The sequence below is a fragment of the Anabrus simplex genome, chromosome 1, assembly GCF_040414725.1.
Source record: "Anabrus simplex isolate iqAnaSimp1 chromosome 1, ASM4041472v1, whole genome shotgun sequence".
Classification (NCBI taxonomy): Eukaryota; Metazoa; Arthropoda; class Insecta; order Orthoptera; family Tettigoniidae; genus Anabrus; species Anabrus simplex.
In genome coordinates, this window is record NC_090265.1 from 984300355 (window position 1) to 984317758 (window position 17404).

At 38.0% G+C, this 17404-nt stretch overlaps 1 protein-coding gene across 2 annotated transcripts in view; it reads left to right on the forward strand.

Annotated features, from left to right (window-relative positions):
- Nucleotides 1–17404, forward strand: part of sas (stranded at second) — a 404352-nt gene that overhangs the window by 348836 nt on the left and 38112 nt on the right. For both annotated transcript variants that reach the window (XM_067136827.2, XM_067136826.2), the window contains exons 7-9: nt 3221–3289; nt 3767–3890; nt 4142–4332. In XM_067136827.2, the coding sequence (XP_066992928.1) occupies nt 3221–3289; nt 3767–3890; nt 4142–4332 (384 nt within the window). The remainder of the gene's footprint in view (nt 1–3220; nt 3290–3766; nt 3891–4141; nt 4333–17404) is intronic.

Genomic DNA, 17404 nt, shown 5'->3' on the forward strand with positions numbered 1-17404 from the left:
CCATGGCCACATGGTCAATCTGGAACTCCCCCAATTTAATATTAGGGCATTTCCAAGTCATTAGTTTGTGTGGTCTTCTTTTAAACCTTGTAGATTCCAAAATTAATCCATGATCTATACAAAGATCAATTAATCTTTTACAATTTTTATTTGTAAATTTATGCGCTGGCCATTTACCCTCTACTGTACGAAATCGTTTTTCTTTTCCTATTTTAGCATTAAAGTCACCAAGTAAAATTTTAATATGTGTATCAGAGATACCTGATATCAACTGGTCCAATTCTTCCCAAACTTTTTCTGTTTCTTCCTTTTATTTGTAATTTTTGTCATTCGTTGGGACATGGACATTTATCAATGTGTATGTTTTATTCTCTACTTTAACTGTTAGGAGTGCCATTCTTGGGGAGGTCGAAGAAAAAGCTTTAATTTTATCTCTGAGTCATAATGATGGAACCAGGACTTGTCACATATGATAACCCTGCCCAAAAAGTCTGGTTCCCGCCAAAGTTTCCCTTTCCATTCTTGACTTGCCATCACACGGTGAGCCTTCTGTTCATCGTTCATCGCACGTGGCACCCATTTCACTGAAAATTTTTTAAGCCCTAGAACATTGTGTATAATGTCTTCGGCTGATCCATAGGAGATGTTTATCATTCTAGCAATCTGTTCAATGGTTAAATGCGGGCGAGTTGGCCGTGCGCGTAGAGGCGCGCGGCTGTGAGCTTGCATCCGGGAGATAGTAGGTTCGAATCCCACTATCGGCAGCCCTGAAAATGGTTTTCCGTGGTTTCCCATTTTCACACCAGGCAAATGCTGGGGCTGTACCTTAATTAAGGCCACGGCCGCTTCCTTCCAACTCCTAGGCCTTTCCTATCCCATCGTCGCCATAAGACCTATCTGTGTCGGTGCGACGTAAAGCCCATAGCAAAAAAAAAAAAAAAATGGTTAAATGGCGGTCTTCTCGCAACATGACATCAATAGTGTTCACTTTGATGTCGGTTTTCGAAGTTGAGGGTCATCCGGGGCATGGAGCATCCTCAGGATCAGTTTTACCCTCCTTAAAGCATTTGTGCCACTAAAAAATTTGCATCTTTCCCATAGCTTCATTTCTATAAGCTTGCTGCAACATTTCCACTGTTTGTGTTGGAGTTTTGTCCAGGAGAACACAAAATTTAATTGAAGCACATTGCTGCAACTTGAGATCCATGTTGGGTACAGCGAACATAACCTCCTTCCTCACTACTCCCCTGCAACTGAGAAGGCTGAGGCGAGTGACATGCTTTGTACTGTATCACTCAAGGTCAGACCTTTCCAGTACTGTATGTATGTTCAGTCTGTCAGCGATTCCGCTGGTAGGATCCTCAATAGCTCTGCCATCAGCTGTCATAGATGGCCTAGGCATCACTGAAGAGGCGTACTAGGGAAATGAGGAGTGAGGTAGTTTCTCGTTGCTTTCCTCACCGAGCCAGAGTTGCTATTACATATCAGTCTGCCAAGCCCACTGAAATGCATACACCAACTGACTCTATGAGCAACATTTTCACACCGTTCATAGCAGGGACTGACTGCATAAGGATTGGCATTACTAGCATCGCTCATACCTCAGTCACTTTCATACTTTCAAAGCCAAGGATAAGACAGAGACAGATCTATGAAAGTAACAAAATTGCTCTAGCCTATACCAAAAGACATAGTGCACTGTAAACACTAGTTCCTGCCAGCAAAGGCAGTACTACCACCTGCAAACACCAGTTTGAAGGCACTGGTGGTGCTGTTATCAACTTGAACACGTCAAAATGGGAGTAATGATCAACATCAGTACTGAGAACATGTGTATAGAGTGTTGCGACATTAGCTGAAATGACGCCAAAGCAAATTGACCCTTGCGAGGAGAGTTACATAACATGAATGCTAACAATCTTGGTGAATGCATTCCTTTCATCATCTTAATATTGTCCTTTACAAGTTTTATTATCTGAGACAGGCATTCCAAATTCTCACAAAATGTAGGAAAGAAAGAAAGAAAGAAATATTTAGCTTAAAACTGTGGACTTAATAGGGTCTTAGAATATGGCTGAAATAATATTTATCAAGAAGTTAACTCATTTGCTACCCACATTTGCCAGATGGTCCATGGCTTGTACCCATGATTTTTAGTATGAGGAGGAAATGTAGAAGGAAGAGTTTCTTGAATTGTTCATCCATCTATACTTATTACAGCTTTAATGACCAGAGGCTTCTTTTCCAGGGAACAGAAATTATTAAAGTAATTTGTTTTATTTATAGCTCATATTAAAAATGTTTGTTCTGGTGGTGGATGGTAGACATATTTCAAGAATGTAGCATGAAAAACCAATGTGAAGAAGAGATACAAAATATTGACTTATAGAAATAGTTAACTGTCAAACATTATTAACAGCTAAACTCATCGCTGTTCCTGGATTAATTAATTAATTCATTCATTCATGAAAATTAACTATGCAAATTACATTACTCAAAATGAAAATTGCAATACCAATAAAGAACCAGTCATTTGTGTTGATTTTGGAGTTACAGAATGGTGCCATGGAGTTACATGAATAATACTAGTTTCAGGCTAACTGTATTATTGATATATCACTTCTCACATGAATGGCCACAATTGAACCACCTCCAGTATGCAAAGCACAGCACCGCTTTGTTGATTTGTTGTGTATGAAGTGAAGTAATCCCTTATCCCACATGTCTTGATGATATCAACAAAGTGTTGGAATCTGTGAGACTGGGTTATCTCTAAGAACTGAAGTAACATGTGTTGGATGACATGTAGTTATAATACAATGTGTATGGGTATAGTCCTCAAATGAAGGCACACCACAACAGTATGGAAGGATTGTAGTCCCATTCAGATAACCTGAGAGAACCCCAAGCATCATCAGTGCAAATTCAAGCAACTGTGGCACCATTATAATTTTAATGAAAGCAAAGGATTAATTTTTTCTTAATGGACACTGTTAAATGATAACATTTAATGCCAGACTCCATTACAGAATGATAAAATCCTCTAGAATTAAATTAAAGTAATTGTGTACAAGTTGCACCTCTGTTGATCTATTCTCCTAAATAATTTAATATGCATGACCTCTTTATAGTCACCAAAAGTTAAAATACTATGAATGTCACACAAATTTTAACAAATTATAAATGTGTGTTTACAATGCTTATTTCTGTTTTTCTACAGAATTCGGCATTACATCACTTCCCACTGGATTTTCTCAGCTTCCTCATATACATAATGGTCACCAACCAGGTAAGTATCCTTCTGTTTAGCTTTTCTTACCCATATCATTACAAAGCAATAGATGCAGATATGCCATGCTTCAGATTTTATGCATGTAACAAGTCCATTAATTTCATTTAATGAACTCAATTTTTTGGATAATTATCTAGCTTTAATGGTCAATATATAGTGGGTATTGCAGGTGTAAGATTTCTCTTATCTTATATTCAAACACTGAAAAAATGCTTCACCAATATAGATCGAATATTGTACTTGGCATGTTATGTTCTTTTCATTTTCAGCTTTTCATAACATTTGGGATCATTTGACAGGGGTGATTTTGTCCCTTTTCCTAATATAAATTATCTTCACTAGTAAAATGTTATTAGAATTTAGCTTCTTTTTCAATCCATTGTAGCTGACTGAATGCTTGCCAGATAAGTGAACAGTCATTCAGATTTTTACAGCATGAATCAGAAAGTTTTGAATAAGAGTGTATTTTTCCAGATGAAGTTGTGATCCAGACCTTGATACCTCTGGATCCTCACACAGTACGCCTTGTGTTTTCTGTACCTCCAGTACTTGTGGGTCTGCACGGACGAGTGGAACTTAGATACACAAGTGATAAGCAGTAAGTGATGTAATCCTTTATATGTATATAAATTCTGCACCACTCATTATCCAAGTCCTTCAGTGGTAACCTCAATTTACAAATCAGTATTCAAATATAGTGTTATACTGTGTTATGTTGTGTATTTTCTGATAATATCTGAGGAATTCCTAAGCAGCTGATCATCATCATCATCATCATGAACTGACTCAAAGTAAATAAGTTATCTCCATTTTCAGCTTGAATAAGCTCAATAAATCATTGTTTCACAGGAACAATGACATCTCAACATGGGAACAGCAAGTACTAGCTCCTCCTAAGGACCTCATTGCTACTCCTCAGCTGGAATTCTCTCTTGGAGGCTTACAGCCTGATACTGAGTACAGGATCAAGATCACTGTGATCCTCCGAGACCTTCATAATTCTCCCAGCAGTTCAGTAGTGGCAGTCAGGACACTACCAGGTATGTCAACCTTCTTTTAAAAAAAAAAAAAGAAGATAATAAAGGACTTGCTCACCAGGATAATTTGAGACCCAGATGTTGGGCCCCTTAAAATGGCTGTCATCATCAATAATTTTAGAGGAAAACAGTTCTGACGAGCAGTGTATGGTGAGAGTTTTGTCAACCAATCAATCAATCAATCAATCAATCAATCAATCAATCAATCAATCACTACTGATCTGCATTTAGGGCAATCGCCCAGGTGGCAGATTCCCTATCTGTTGTCTTCCTAGCCTTTTCTTAAATGATTGCAAAGAAATTGGAAATTTATTGAACATCTCCCTTGGTAAGTTATTCCAATCTCTAACTCCCCTTCCTATAAACGAATATTTGCCCCAATTTGTCCTCTTGAATTCCAAGTTTATCTTCATATTGTGATCTTTCCTACTTTTAAAGAAACCACCCAAACTTATTCATCTACTGATGTTCTTCCACGCCATCTCTCCACTGACAGCTCAGAACATATCACTTAGTCGAACAGCTCATCTCCTTTCTGCCAAGTCTTCCCAGCCCAAACTTTGCAACATTTTTGTAATGCTACTCTTTTGTCGGAAATCGCCCAGTACAAATCGAGCTGCTTTTCTTTGGATTTTTTTTCCAGTTCTTGAATCAATCCTGGTGAGGGTCCCATACACTGGAACCATACTCTAGTTGGGGTCTCACCAGAGACAAATATGCTCTCTCCTTTACATCCTTACTAAACCCCTAAATACCCTCATAACCATGTGCAGAGATCTGTACCCTTTATTTACAATCCCATTTATGTGATTACCCCAACGAAGATCTTTCCTTATATTAATACCTAGGTATTTTCAATGATCCTCAAAGGTAACTTTCACCCCATCAACGCAGTAATTAAAACTGAGAGGACTTTTCCTATTTGTGAAACTCACAACCTGACTTTTATCCCCGTTTATCATCATACCATTGCCTACTGTCCATCTCACAACATTAACGAGGTCATTTTGCAGTTGCTCACAATCTTGTAACTTATTTGTTACTCTGTACAGACTAACATCATCTGCAAAAGGCCTTATCTCTGATTCTACTTCTTTACACATATCATTGATATATATAAGAAAACATAAAGATCCAATAATACTGCCTTGAGGAATTCCCCTGTTAATTATTACAGAGACAGATCAAGCTTCGCCTACTCTAATTCTGAGTTATATTTTCTAGAAACAGAGCCACCCATTCAGTCACTCTTTTGTCAAGTCCAATTGTACTCATTTTTACCAGTAGTCTCCCATGATCTAAGCTATCAAATGCCTTAGACAGGTCAATCGTGATACAGTCCAATTGACCTCCTGAATCCAGGATATCTGCTATATCTTGCTGGAATCCTACAAGTTGGGCTTCAGTGGAATAACCTTTCCTAACCCCAAACTGCCTTCTATCAAACCAATTATTAATTTTGCAAACATGTCTTATATAATCAGAAAGAATGCTTTCCCAAAGCTTACATACAATGACTGGCCTGTAATTTTCAGCTTTATGTCTATCACCCTTTCCTTTATATATTATATATAGGGGCTACTATAGCAACTCTCTATTCATTTGGTAAAGTTCCTTCACGCAAACAATAATCAAACAAGTACTTCAGATATGGTACTATATCCCAACCCATTGTCTTTAGTATATCCCCTGAAACCTTATCAATTGCAGCTGCTTTTCTAGTTTTCAACTTTTGTATCTTACTGTAAATGTCATTCCTGTCATAGGTAAATTTTAATACTTCTTTAGTATTAGTCACCTCCTCTATCTGGACATTATCCTTGTAACCAACAATCTTTACATACTGCTGACTGAATACTTCTGCCTTTTGAAGATCCTTGTATACACACTCCCCTTGTTCATTAATGATTCCTGGAATGTCCTTCTTGGAACCTGTTTCTGCCTTAAAGTACTTATACATACTCTTCCATTTTTCACTAAAATTTGTATGGCCACCAGTTATGCTTGCCATCATGTTATCCTTAGCTGACTACTTTGCTAGATTCAATTTCCTAGTAAGTTCCTTCAAATTCTCCTCACTTCCACAGCCATTTCCATTTCTTTCCAACCTGCACCTCCTTCTTAGTCTCTTTACTTCCCTGTTAGAATATAGTGGATCTTTACCATTCCTTACCACCTTTAAAGGTACAAACCTATTTTCACATTCCTCAACAATTGCTTTAAACCCATCCCAGAGTCTGTTTACTTTTTTTTTTTTTTTTTTTTTTTTTTTTTTTTTTTTTTTTTTTTTTTTTTTTTTTTTTTACCGTTTTCCATGATGATAGTTATTTATTAAAAACTCCCTCTTCGTCGCCATAAGACCTATCTGTGTCGGTGCGACGTAAAGCCCCTAGCAAAAAAAAAAAAAAAAAAAAAAAAAAACTCCCTCATGCCTGTTTTATCAGCCATATGGTACTGCCTAATAGTCTTAATTTTAATCTCTTCCTTTCTTTCACATTTATTTTTAATTACCACAAAAATAGCTTTGTGAACACTAATACCATCTATTACTTTGGTTTCTCTATAGAGCTCATCTGGTTTTACCAGCACCACATCCAGAATATTCTTCCCTCTAGTTGGTTCCATCACTTTCTGAATCAGGTGCCCTTCCCATATTAACTTATTTGCCATTTGTTGGCCATACTTCCTGTTGTTCGCATCACCTTCCCAATTGACATTTGGTAAATTGATATCACCCGCTACAATCACGTTCCTTTCCTTATCGTTTCCCACATAGCTGATTATCTTATCAAATAATTCTGAATCAGCATCTGCGCTACCCTTTCCTCGTCTGTACACTCCAAAGACATCAAGTTGCCTATGATCTTTAGAGATTAGCCTTACCCCTAAAATTTCGTGTTTGTCATCTTTAACTTTTTCGTAGCTTACAAATTCTTCTTTCACAAGAATGAGTACTCCCCCTCCTACCATTCCTATCCTATCTCTACAATACACCCTCCAGTTCCGTGAGAAAATTTCTGCATCCATTATATCATTTCTCAGCCGTGATTCAACTCCTATTACAATATCTGGTAAGTATATATCTATTAAATTACTTAATTCTATTCCTTTCTTTACAATACTTGTACAGTTGAGCACTAACAGTTTTATGTCATCCCTACTTGATTTCCAGTGCCCTGTTCCCTTAACACAGCTCCCTCAGCCACCCTGTTTCCCTGAATGTACCTCCCTATAACCCTTCTAAACAAATTTCCTAACTTATATGTACCACTGCAGTTTAAGTGAAGGCCATCTGAGCGCAGATCCCTGTCTCCTACCCACCCATTAGGATCTAGAAATCTCACTCCCAGTTTCCCCACATACCCACTCCATAGTCTCATTTAAATCCCCAATCACCCTCCAGTCAGTATCCCTCCTACACAGTATTCCTCTGATAACAATCTCTGCTTCCTTAAACTTCATCCATACTGCATTTACCAGATCCCACACATCCCCGACTATGTTGGTACTTATACCTGCTTGTCTTACGTTGTTAGTGCCAACGTGAAACACTACCACCTTCTCCTTTCCCTCCTCCTTCTACTTTCCTCAACATCTGCTTTAACCTAATTTCTGGATAACACCCTACCCTGGTACCCTCTCCTCCACACACTTTCCCGACATATCTAACGATAGAATCCTCCATGACCAGAGCCTCAACCCTACCCACCTCATTTGACCCCCTCCTCTCCTGGTCAGTCCTATCTTTCCTGACAGCTGCAGAAGCTACTTTCTCCTCCCTTTTCTCTATCCCATGACCCTGTTCCACTTGTATTTTCCTATCCACTACTCCACATTTCCCTTTCCTACCTCTTCCCTTTCTCCTACTTCCACATTTCTCGGCAACAGTGCCCTGTTCCTCCTCTTCCCTTGGTTGTTCTACCTGCAGTGACTCGTACCGATTTCTCACCGACACATGTCCTGAATTTGGATCCTGAATGAAGCCCTTAGCCTGTAATCTCCTTCCCTTTAGAACATTAGACCACCTGTCTTCTACAAATCCCCCTTTCCTTCCCATCCCTCTATTACACTTACTGTATTCTGTACATTGTTTGGAGGCCTACTTTCCTTTCTGTCCTCTGAGAGAATCCTAATTATCTCCCTCAAGCTCTCCAACTCCTCCCTCATACTCCTTAATGCCTGGCCACACCCACAGTTCCTACATTCACACTGCTTAGCCATTTTTTTTTCTAAATAATGAAAAGAAAAGGAGAAATAAGATAACTTATTCTGTGCAAAATAAAAATGAAAGGAAAGAAATATTGTCTAGGTTAGTTCACAAAGATCACATGACAGTAATTAAACTTCCATTTAAAAAGAAGTTAAAGAGATTACACCGTAATAGTTAACAGTCGTTGTATTGTTATTGATTATTGTCGCTCCTCATATTCAAATATTGCATTGTTGGCTACAGTCGTGAACAAAGGGTGTAGTGTAGTCAAGTAAATATAAATAAAAATCAGCTGACCTTGTATTCCATTCATTTGTACTTCTGAGTAGGTAGTTAGTATCCGTAATTTATATTTCGCTTCCTCGATCTTTCAGTATTTATGAGCGGTTAGCTAATAATAATAAAGTTCATATATCCCAGTAATTGCAGTTCAAGTCCCTGGAGTAATAGTAGTAGTAGTTTTGACAGAAATTTTTGAGAAATTATTGTAGACAACCTCGTATTTTTCAGTAGGCCTAATTAGGGACACTTTTTATTTTCTCCGTCCCGTGGAGTAGGGAAAATAATAGTAATCCACCAGCTGTAATAATCACATAACCACATTTCAGTAGAATTGTAGTGAAGATAAGGTATAATATATTAGATAGTATCTTGCCAGTTATATTCGTGTTTTTCTTTGTGTACGGCAATCCTTTTCATACTTAAGCATTTAACCAAACGCAGTATAGTGTAGATACATTGTAGTGTAGATACAGTACGGTACATTTAGATAGTGCCGTATCTTGCCTGCTATATTCGTGTGTTATCTTTCGTGTGTATCTATTAGCCCCTAATACTAATAATAATTTGTCTAAGCATTTAGCTTCGTTGGTAATCTTTGAGTACAGTAGTTCTTGCAAATTTCATTTCTGTTGTGCTTAGTAGTGACATACGGTACGGTACCGATATCGTAATTAGGATACGTCTGAAAGTAGTTTAAAAATTACTGTAGTGTACTGTACAGTAGTATACGAGTAATATCCTATTAGAATTTAGTGTGCTTATTTTATTATTGTAAAATATTTGTGTAGTACTGGTGTAGTAGAGGTATCCGTAGAAACTCTTACTAAAATATTGTTGAAATTAGGATAGGCTTAATTGCAGTTTGGAATTGTGTAGTTCTTGTGTATTACTTTCGATATTCAGTAATTAACAGCAGTTTTTATCCTGTTAGGGGTTGTAGGATAAAAAAAAAATATAGAGCACGACTAAGTAGTATTGTAGTGTAGTCGTATATTAATTACCTTATTGTTGTGTACTATCCCAGACAATATATCCCTCCGTTCATTTATTTTTTTTGCAAATAAGTTACTTTATTTTTTTAATTTATAATTTTCCCCCCGTAAAGAATGGCTAAGGAGCGCTAGTGTACTTATTGTGGGTGTGGTGAGGCATTGAGGGGTATGAGGGAGGAGTTGGAAAGTTTGAGGGAGATAATTAGGATTCTCACAAAAGACAGGAAGGAAGATAGGACTCCCTCAAACAATGTACAGGTTACAGTAGGTGTACAAGAGGGAGGGGAAGGAAAGGGAGGAGTTGTAGAAGACAGGTGGTCTAATGTTCTAAGGGGAAGGAGATTGCAGGCCAAGGGCTCTATTCAGGATCAGAATTCAGGACAGGTGTCTGTGCGAAATCGGTACGAGTCACTCGAGGTAGAACAACAGAGGGAAGATGAGGGACAGGGAACTGTTGCTGAGATGCATGGAAGTAGGAGGAAGGGAAAAGGTAGGAAAGGGAAATGTAGAGTAGAGGATAGGAAAAGACAGGTGGAACAGGGTCATGGGAAGGAGAAAAGGGAGGAGGAAGTAGCTTCTGCAGCTATCAGGAAAGATAGGGCTGACCAGGAGGGGAGGGGATCAAATGAGGTGGGTAGGGTTGAGGCTCTGGTCATGGGGGATTCCATCGTTAGACACGTGGGGAAAGTGTGTGGAGGAAAGGGAACCAGGCTAGAATGTTATCCAGGAATTAGGTTGAGGCAGATGTTGAGGAAAGTAGAAGAGAGGGAGGAGGGGAAGGAGAAGGTGGTAGTGTTTCACGTTGGTACCAACAACGTAAGGCAAGCTGATATAAGTACCAACATAGTTGGAGATGTGTGGGATCTGGTAAATGCAGCACGGGTGAAGTTTAAGAAAGCGGAGATTGTTATTAGTGGAATACTGTGTAGGAGGGATACTGACTGGAGGGTGATTGGGGATTTAAATGAGACTATGGAGTGGGTATGTGGGAAACTGGGAGTGAAATTTCTAGATCCTAATGGGTGGGTAGGAGATAGGGATCTGCGCTCGGATGGCCTTCATTTAAACCGCAGTGGTACGTATAAGTTAGGAAATTTGTTTGGAAGGGTAATAGGGAGGTACATTCAGGGAAACGGGATGGCCTAGGGAGCGGTGATAAGGGAACAGGGAACTGGAAATCAAGTAGGGATGACATAAAATTGTTAGTGCTGAACTGTAGAAGTATTGTAAAGAAAGGAATAGAATTAAGTAATTTAATAGATATATATTTACCAGATATTGTAATAGGAGTTGAATCATGGCTGAGAAATGATATAACGGATGCAGAAATTTTCTCACGGCACTGGAGTGTGTATCGTAGAGATAGGATAGGAAAGGTGGGAGGAGGAGTTTTCATTCTGGTGAAAGAAGAATTTGTAAGCTACGAAAAAGTTAAAGATGTGACACATGAAATTCTAGGTGTAAGGCTCATTTCTAAAGATAATAGGCAACTTGATATATTTGGAGTGTACAGATCGGGAAAGGGTAGCACTGATGCGGATTCGGAATTATTTGATAGGATAGTCAGCTATGTGGGAAACGACATGGAAAGAAATGTGATTGTAGCGGGAGATCTGAATTTGCCAGATGTAAATTGGGAAGGAAATGTGAATGACAGGAAGCATGACCAACAAATGGCAAATAAGTTAATATGGGAAGGACAGCTGATTCAGAAAGTGATGGAACCAACCAGAGGGAAAAATATCCTGGATGTGGTGCTGATAAAACCAGATGAGCTCTATAGGGAAACTGAAGTAATAGATGGTATTAGTGATCATGAAGCTGTTTTTGTGGTAGTTAAAAATAAATGCGATAGAAAAGAAGGTCTTAAAAGTAGGACTGTTAGGCAGTACCATATGGCTGATAAAGCAGGTATGAGGCTGTTTCTAAAAAGTAACTATGATCGGTGGAAAACGGTAAATAAAAATGTAAACAGACTCTGGGATGGGTTTAAAGAAATTGTTGAGGAATGCGAAAACAGGTTTGTACCTTTAAGGGTGGTAAGGAATGGTAAAGACCCACCTTATTATAATAGAGAAATAAAGAGACTAAGAAGGAGGTGCAGACTGGAAAGAAATAGAGTTAGAAATGGCTGTGGAAGTAAGGAGAAATTGAAGGAACTTACTAGAAAATTGAATCTAGCAAAGAAGGCAGCTAAGGATAACATGATGGCAAGCATAATTGGCAGTCATACAAATTTTAGTGAAAAATGGAAGGGTATGTATAGGTATTTTAAGGCAGAAACAGGTTCCAAGAAGGACATTCCAGGAATAGTTAATGAACAAGGGGAGTGTGTATGTGAGGATCTTCAAAAGGCAGAAGTATTCAGTCAGCAGTATGTAAAGATTGTTGGTTACAAGGATAATGTCGAGATAGAGGAAGAGACTAAGGCCGAAGAAGTAATAAAATTTACATATGATAACAATGACATTTACAATAAGATACAAAAGTTGAAAACTAGAAAAGCGGCTGGAATTGATCAGATTTCTGGGGATATACTAAAGACAATGGGTTGGAATGTAGTACCATATCTGAAGTACTTATTTGATTATTGTTTGGTCGAAGGAGCTATACCAGATGAATGGAGAGTTGCTATAGTAGCCCCTGTGTATAAAGGAAAGGGTGATAGACATAAAGCTGAAAATTACAGGCCAGTAAGTTTAACATGCATTGTATGTAAGCTTTGGGAAGGCATTCTTTCTGATTATATTAGACATGTTTGTGAAATTAATAACTGGTTCGATAGAAGGCAATTCGGTTTTAGGAAAGGTTATTCCACTGAAGCTCAACTTGTAGGATTCCAGCAAGATATAGCAGATATCTTGGATTCTGGAGGTCAAATGGACTGTATCGCGATTGACATGTCTAAAGCATTTGATAGGGTGGATCATGGGAGACTACTGGCAAAAATGAGTCCAATTGGACTAGACAAAAGAGTGACTGAATGGGTTGCTATATTTCTAGAAAATAGATCTCAGAGAGTTAGAGTAGGTGAAGCTTTGTCTGACCCTGTAATAGTTGAGAGGGGAGTTCCTCAGGGCAGTGTTATCGGACCTTTATGTTTTCTTATATATATAAATGATATGAGTAAAGGAGTGGAATCGGAGGTAAGGCTTTTTGCGGATGATGTTATTCTCTATAGAGTGATAAATAAGTTACAAGATTGTGAGCAACTGCAACGTGACCTCGAAAATGTTGTGAGATGGACAGCAGGCAATGGTATGTTGATAAACGGGGCTAAAAGTCAGGTTGTGAGTTTCACAAATAGGAAAAGTCCTCTCAGTTTTAATTACTGCGTTGATGGGGTGAAAATTCCTTTTGGGGATCATTGTAAGTATCTAGGTGTTAATATAAGGAAAGATCTTCATTGGGGTAATCACATAAATGGGATTGTAAATAAAGGGTACCGATCTCTACACATGGTTATGAGGGTGTTTAGGGGTTTAGTAAGGATGTAAAGGAGAGTGCATATAAGTCTCTGGTAAGACCCCAACTAGAGTATGGTTCCAGTGTATGGGACCCTCACCAGGATTACCTGATTCAAGAACTGGAAAAAATCCAAAGAAAAGCAGCTCGATTTGTTCTGGGTGATTTCCGACAAAAGAGTAGCGTTACAAAAATGTTGCAATGTTTGGGTTGGGAAGAATTGAGAGAAAGAAGAAGAGCTGCTCGACTAAGTGGTATGTTCCGAGCTGTCAGCGGAGAGATGGCGTGGAATGACATTAGTAGACGAATAGGTTTGAATGGCGTTTATAAAAGTAGGAAAGATCACGATATGAAGATAAAGTTGGAATTCAAGAGGACAAACTGGGGCAAATATTCATTTATAGGAAGGGGAGTTAGGGACTGGAATAACTTACCAAGGGAGATGTTCAATAAATTTCCAATTTCTTTGAAATCATTTCGGAAAAGGCTAGGAAAGCAACAGATAGGGAATCTGCCACCTGGGCGACTGCCCTAAATGCAGATCAGTATTGATTGATTGATTGATGATGAATTAATATAGGCTGCTACTACTACACTACAATACTAAATTGTACGATTTTTTATTCCTGCAACACGCTAACAGGATGAAAATTGCTGTTAATTACTGGAAACAGAGAATAATACACAAGAATTACACAATTCTTAACTGCAGTTAAGTCTATCCTAATTACAACAACAGAACTTTAGTAAGAGAGTTACCTACTATAGATACCACAGAAACGGTACTATACTACACAAATATTTCTCAGTAATAGAATAAACACACTAATTTCTAATAAGATGCTATAATACACTACAATAATTTTAAACTATGTTCAGACTAAGTACAGATACTACAATACACAACAATAACTCTAAACTACGTTCAGACGTAATTCCAATCACAACAGGCTATTACCAAGCATTACCAAGGACATATACAAGAGCTACACATTATTTCATCCTCCTACCTGGTACTCTCTTTCTCAAAACTATATAAACTTAGTTTGGACAACTTAAAGGCCTGCTATTAACATGTCCTAGTTAATAATTCAGTACTTATAGGCAAATACAGGTTAATGCATTTCTGCAGACGCAAGGAACAACAAACTATGCTGGTTTAGTTAATAATGTTATTTGCTTTACGTCCCACTAACTACTTTTACGATTTTTGGAGATGCCGAGGTGCCAGGATTTGGTCCCGCAGGAGTTCTTTTATGTTCCAGTAAATCTTCCAACATGAGGTCGATGTATTTGAGCACCTTCAAATACCACTGGATTGAGCCAAGCTCGAACCTGCCAAGTTGGGGTCAAAAGGCCAACGTCTGAATTGTCTGATCCACCCAGACTGGCTATTGGCTGGTTTAGTTCAACGGTAAATCCAAGGATATTCATAACGGAACTTTTTCCCCAAAAGGACACCTGATACTAAGAGACCATATGATATTGAAGACATATACTAATGTGGGATAGTGTGTTTCAGTACAATAGTTTTTCCTTGTACGGGTCAGCAAGAGTGTCAGGCTCCAGATCTCTGGTGACACATTTGGTGTTTACCAGACAAAAATAATTAAAACTCTGCCTTTGATCACCCAGCAGAGATCTATTTCTCTGTCATCTCATATAGTAAAGCAGTACATTGAAATGACACTGGAGCAGCCTAAATGGCATCAAATGAGAATGCCTGCACACAGTGGTGGAAGTCATATCATTATTATCATTATCATTATTATTATTATCATTATTATCATTATCATTATACAAAATATAGCAGCAACACATACAGTACAATGGTATTTCATACTGAGAACAAGTTTCTACAGTAATACTCACAATACAGATCCTGTTTATAAACATTCAACAGAGGATCATCAGGAAATATTCTAATGTCAAGGCTGTTTGCTCAAAAGTAACACTTTGAGATGTTTATATTGAAACATACATGCAGATAGTGGCAGTGGAATATTTCTAGATATAGAGAGAGGTGGTTGCATCTCCCATCACAAGATATCACATATCCTCATATTATTTTTATGATTTTAAGGAATATAAAGTAAGCAGGGAAAGGGCCTTCGTGGCTCAGACGACAGCTCACCGGCCTCTCACCGCTGGATTCCGTGGTTCAAATCCCAGTCAATCCATGTGAGATTTGTGCTGGACAAAGCGGAGCCTGGGCAGGTTTTTCTCTGGGTACTCCGGTTTTCCCTGTCATATTTCATTTCAGCAACGCTCTCCAGTATCATTTCATTCCATCTATCATTAATGGTTATGAATTTCATGTTTTTGGTCCGTATTGAACTGAGAATAATATAGAAGTAATAATAATAACAACGTAAACGTTTCCACCTTTTCAATACTAAAATATATTCACAAAATTATAAATTACACGGTACTAGTTTCAACCCATCTAGGGGTCATCATCAGCCGTATTGGAGCAAAGATCACTTTTGGCGAAATCCTAAGAAAATGTTATTTTAAAGAATTAGTTCAATACGGAAGCATGCCAATACTGGGATATGTGCAGAATTTTTCAACAACGTTTGTAGCATATTTAACAATCGAATGAATATTGGCCTGTTTTTTACCGTGTTGAGCTAGATCTCCCCACTCAAGGCTTAATGCCACCATCCGACAAATCACCATCAACAGTGTCATATGCCCTCACTCCATATGAACATTGTGGAAAGGTGTGGAATTGAATCCAGACTTTTGGTATGCAATCTATTGATTATAAGTTGTATACTACCACCTTTCTTACCCTGTTGGCCAACATTCTGATGATGACATATTTTTTCTACCAACAAGACTAGAACTGGCTAATCATACTGTTAGACCCTGTAGGTCTGATGTCTTAATGATCATGGCAATCAAGTAGGTTATGTAAAAATGCATGTAAAACTTTAAAATACTGTCTTTGATCTGCTTTATCTGCCAGGCAGCCTTTAAGTTAAAGAAGCAATTTGAATAAAAACTGTACAATTTTCTCCTTTGGATAGAGTGTGAATGTTTTCTCCAGCAAGCCACTCAACTTGGAGTGTTGCATGAAGCTATGGGAGAGCATGCTTTCTGATTATAGTAGACAATTTTGCAAAATTACCTGCTGGTTTGATAGAAGACAGTTCAGGTTTAGGAAAGATTATTCCAGTAAAGTTAAACCTGTAGAATTCCAACAAGATACAACAGATATTTTAGATTTAGGAGGTCAAATGAATGTCATCGCTATTGACCTGTGCAAGGCTTTTGTTAGGGTAGATCATGGGAGACGACTGGTGAGAATGAGAGCTATTAGATTAGACAAAAAAAAATGATTAAATGGATGACTAAATTGTTTGAAAACAGATCTTAAAGAATACAGTAGGTGAATCAATATCTGATCATGTAATATTAAAGAGGGGAGTTCTGCAAGGCAGATTTATTGGATTGTGAATGACTGTAAAGAAAAAAAAAGACCTCAACAATGTTGTCAGATAGACAGCAGACAGTGGTATGATGGTAAATGGGGTGAAAAGTCAGGTTGTATGTTCCACCAAGAGGAAAAGAAGTCTTATTTTAATTACTGTGTTGATGGAGTGGAAGTACCTCATGGGGATCACTATGAAGTACTTAGGTGTTACTATAAGGAAAGATCTTGATTGGGATAATCACATTAACTGGATTGTAAATAAAGGTTACAGATCTCTTCATATGGTTATGGAGATATGTAGGAAATGTAGTAAGAACACGTAAATCTATGGGACCCTTACCAGGATTACTTTATTAAAGAATTGAAAAAGATCCAACTGTAGCAACACTACTGTATTTGGGCTGGAAATACTCGAGAGTAACAATACAAACAGCTTATCTAAACAGAATATTCTGAGCTGCCATTGGAGGGATGGCATGGAATAACTCAGTAGGTGAATGTGCTTGACTGGGGTTTTTAAAAGTAAGAATCATAATGTGAAAATAAATTTGGAATTTAAGAGGACAAATTGGGGAGGGGGGGCAAATATTCATTTATAAGGAGGGGAATTAGGAATTGGAATAATTTTCCAAGAGAGAAGTTCGATAAATTTCTAACTTCTCTGAAATCATTTAAAAAAAGACT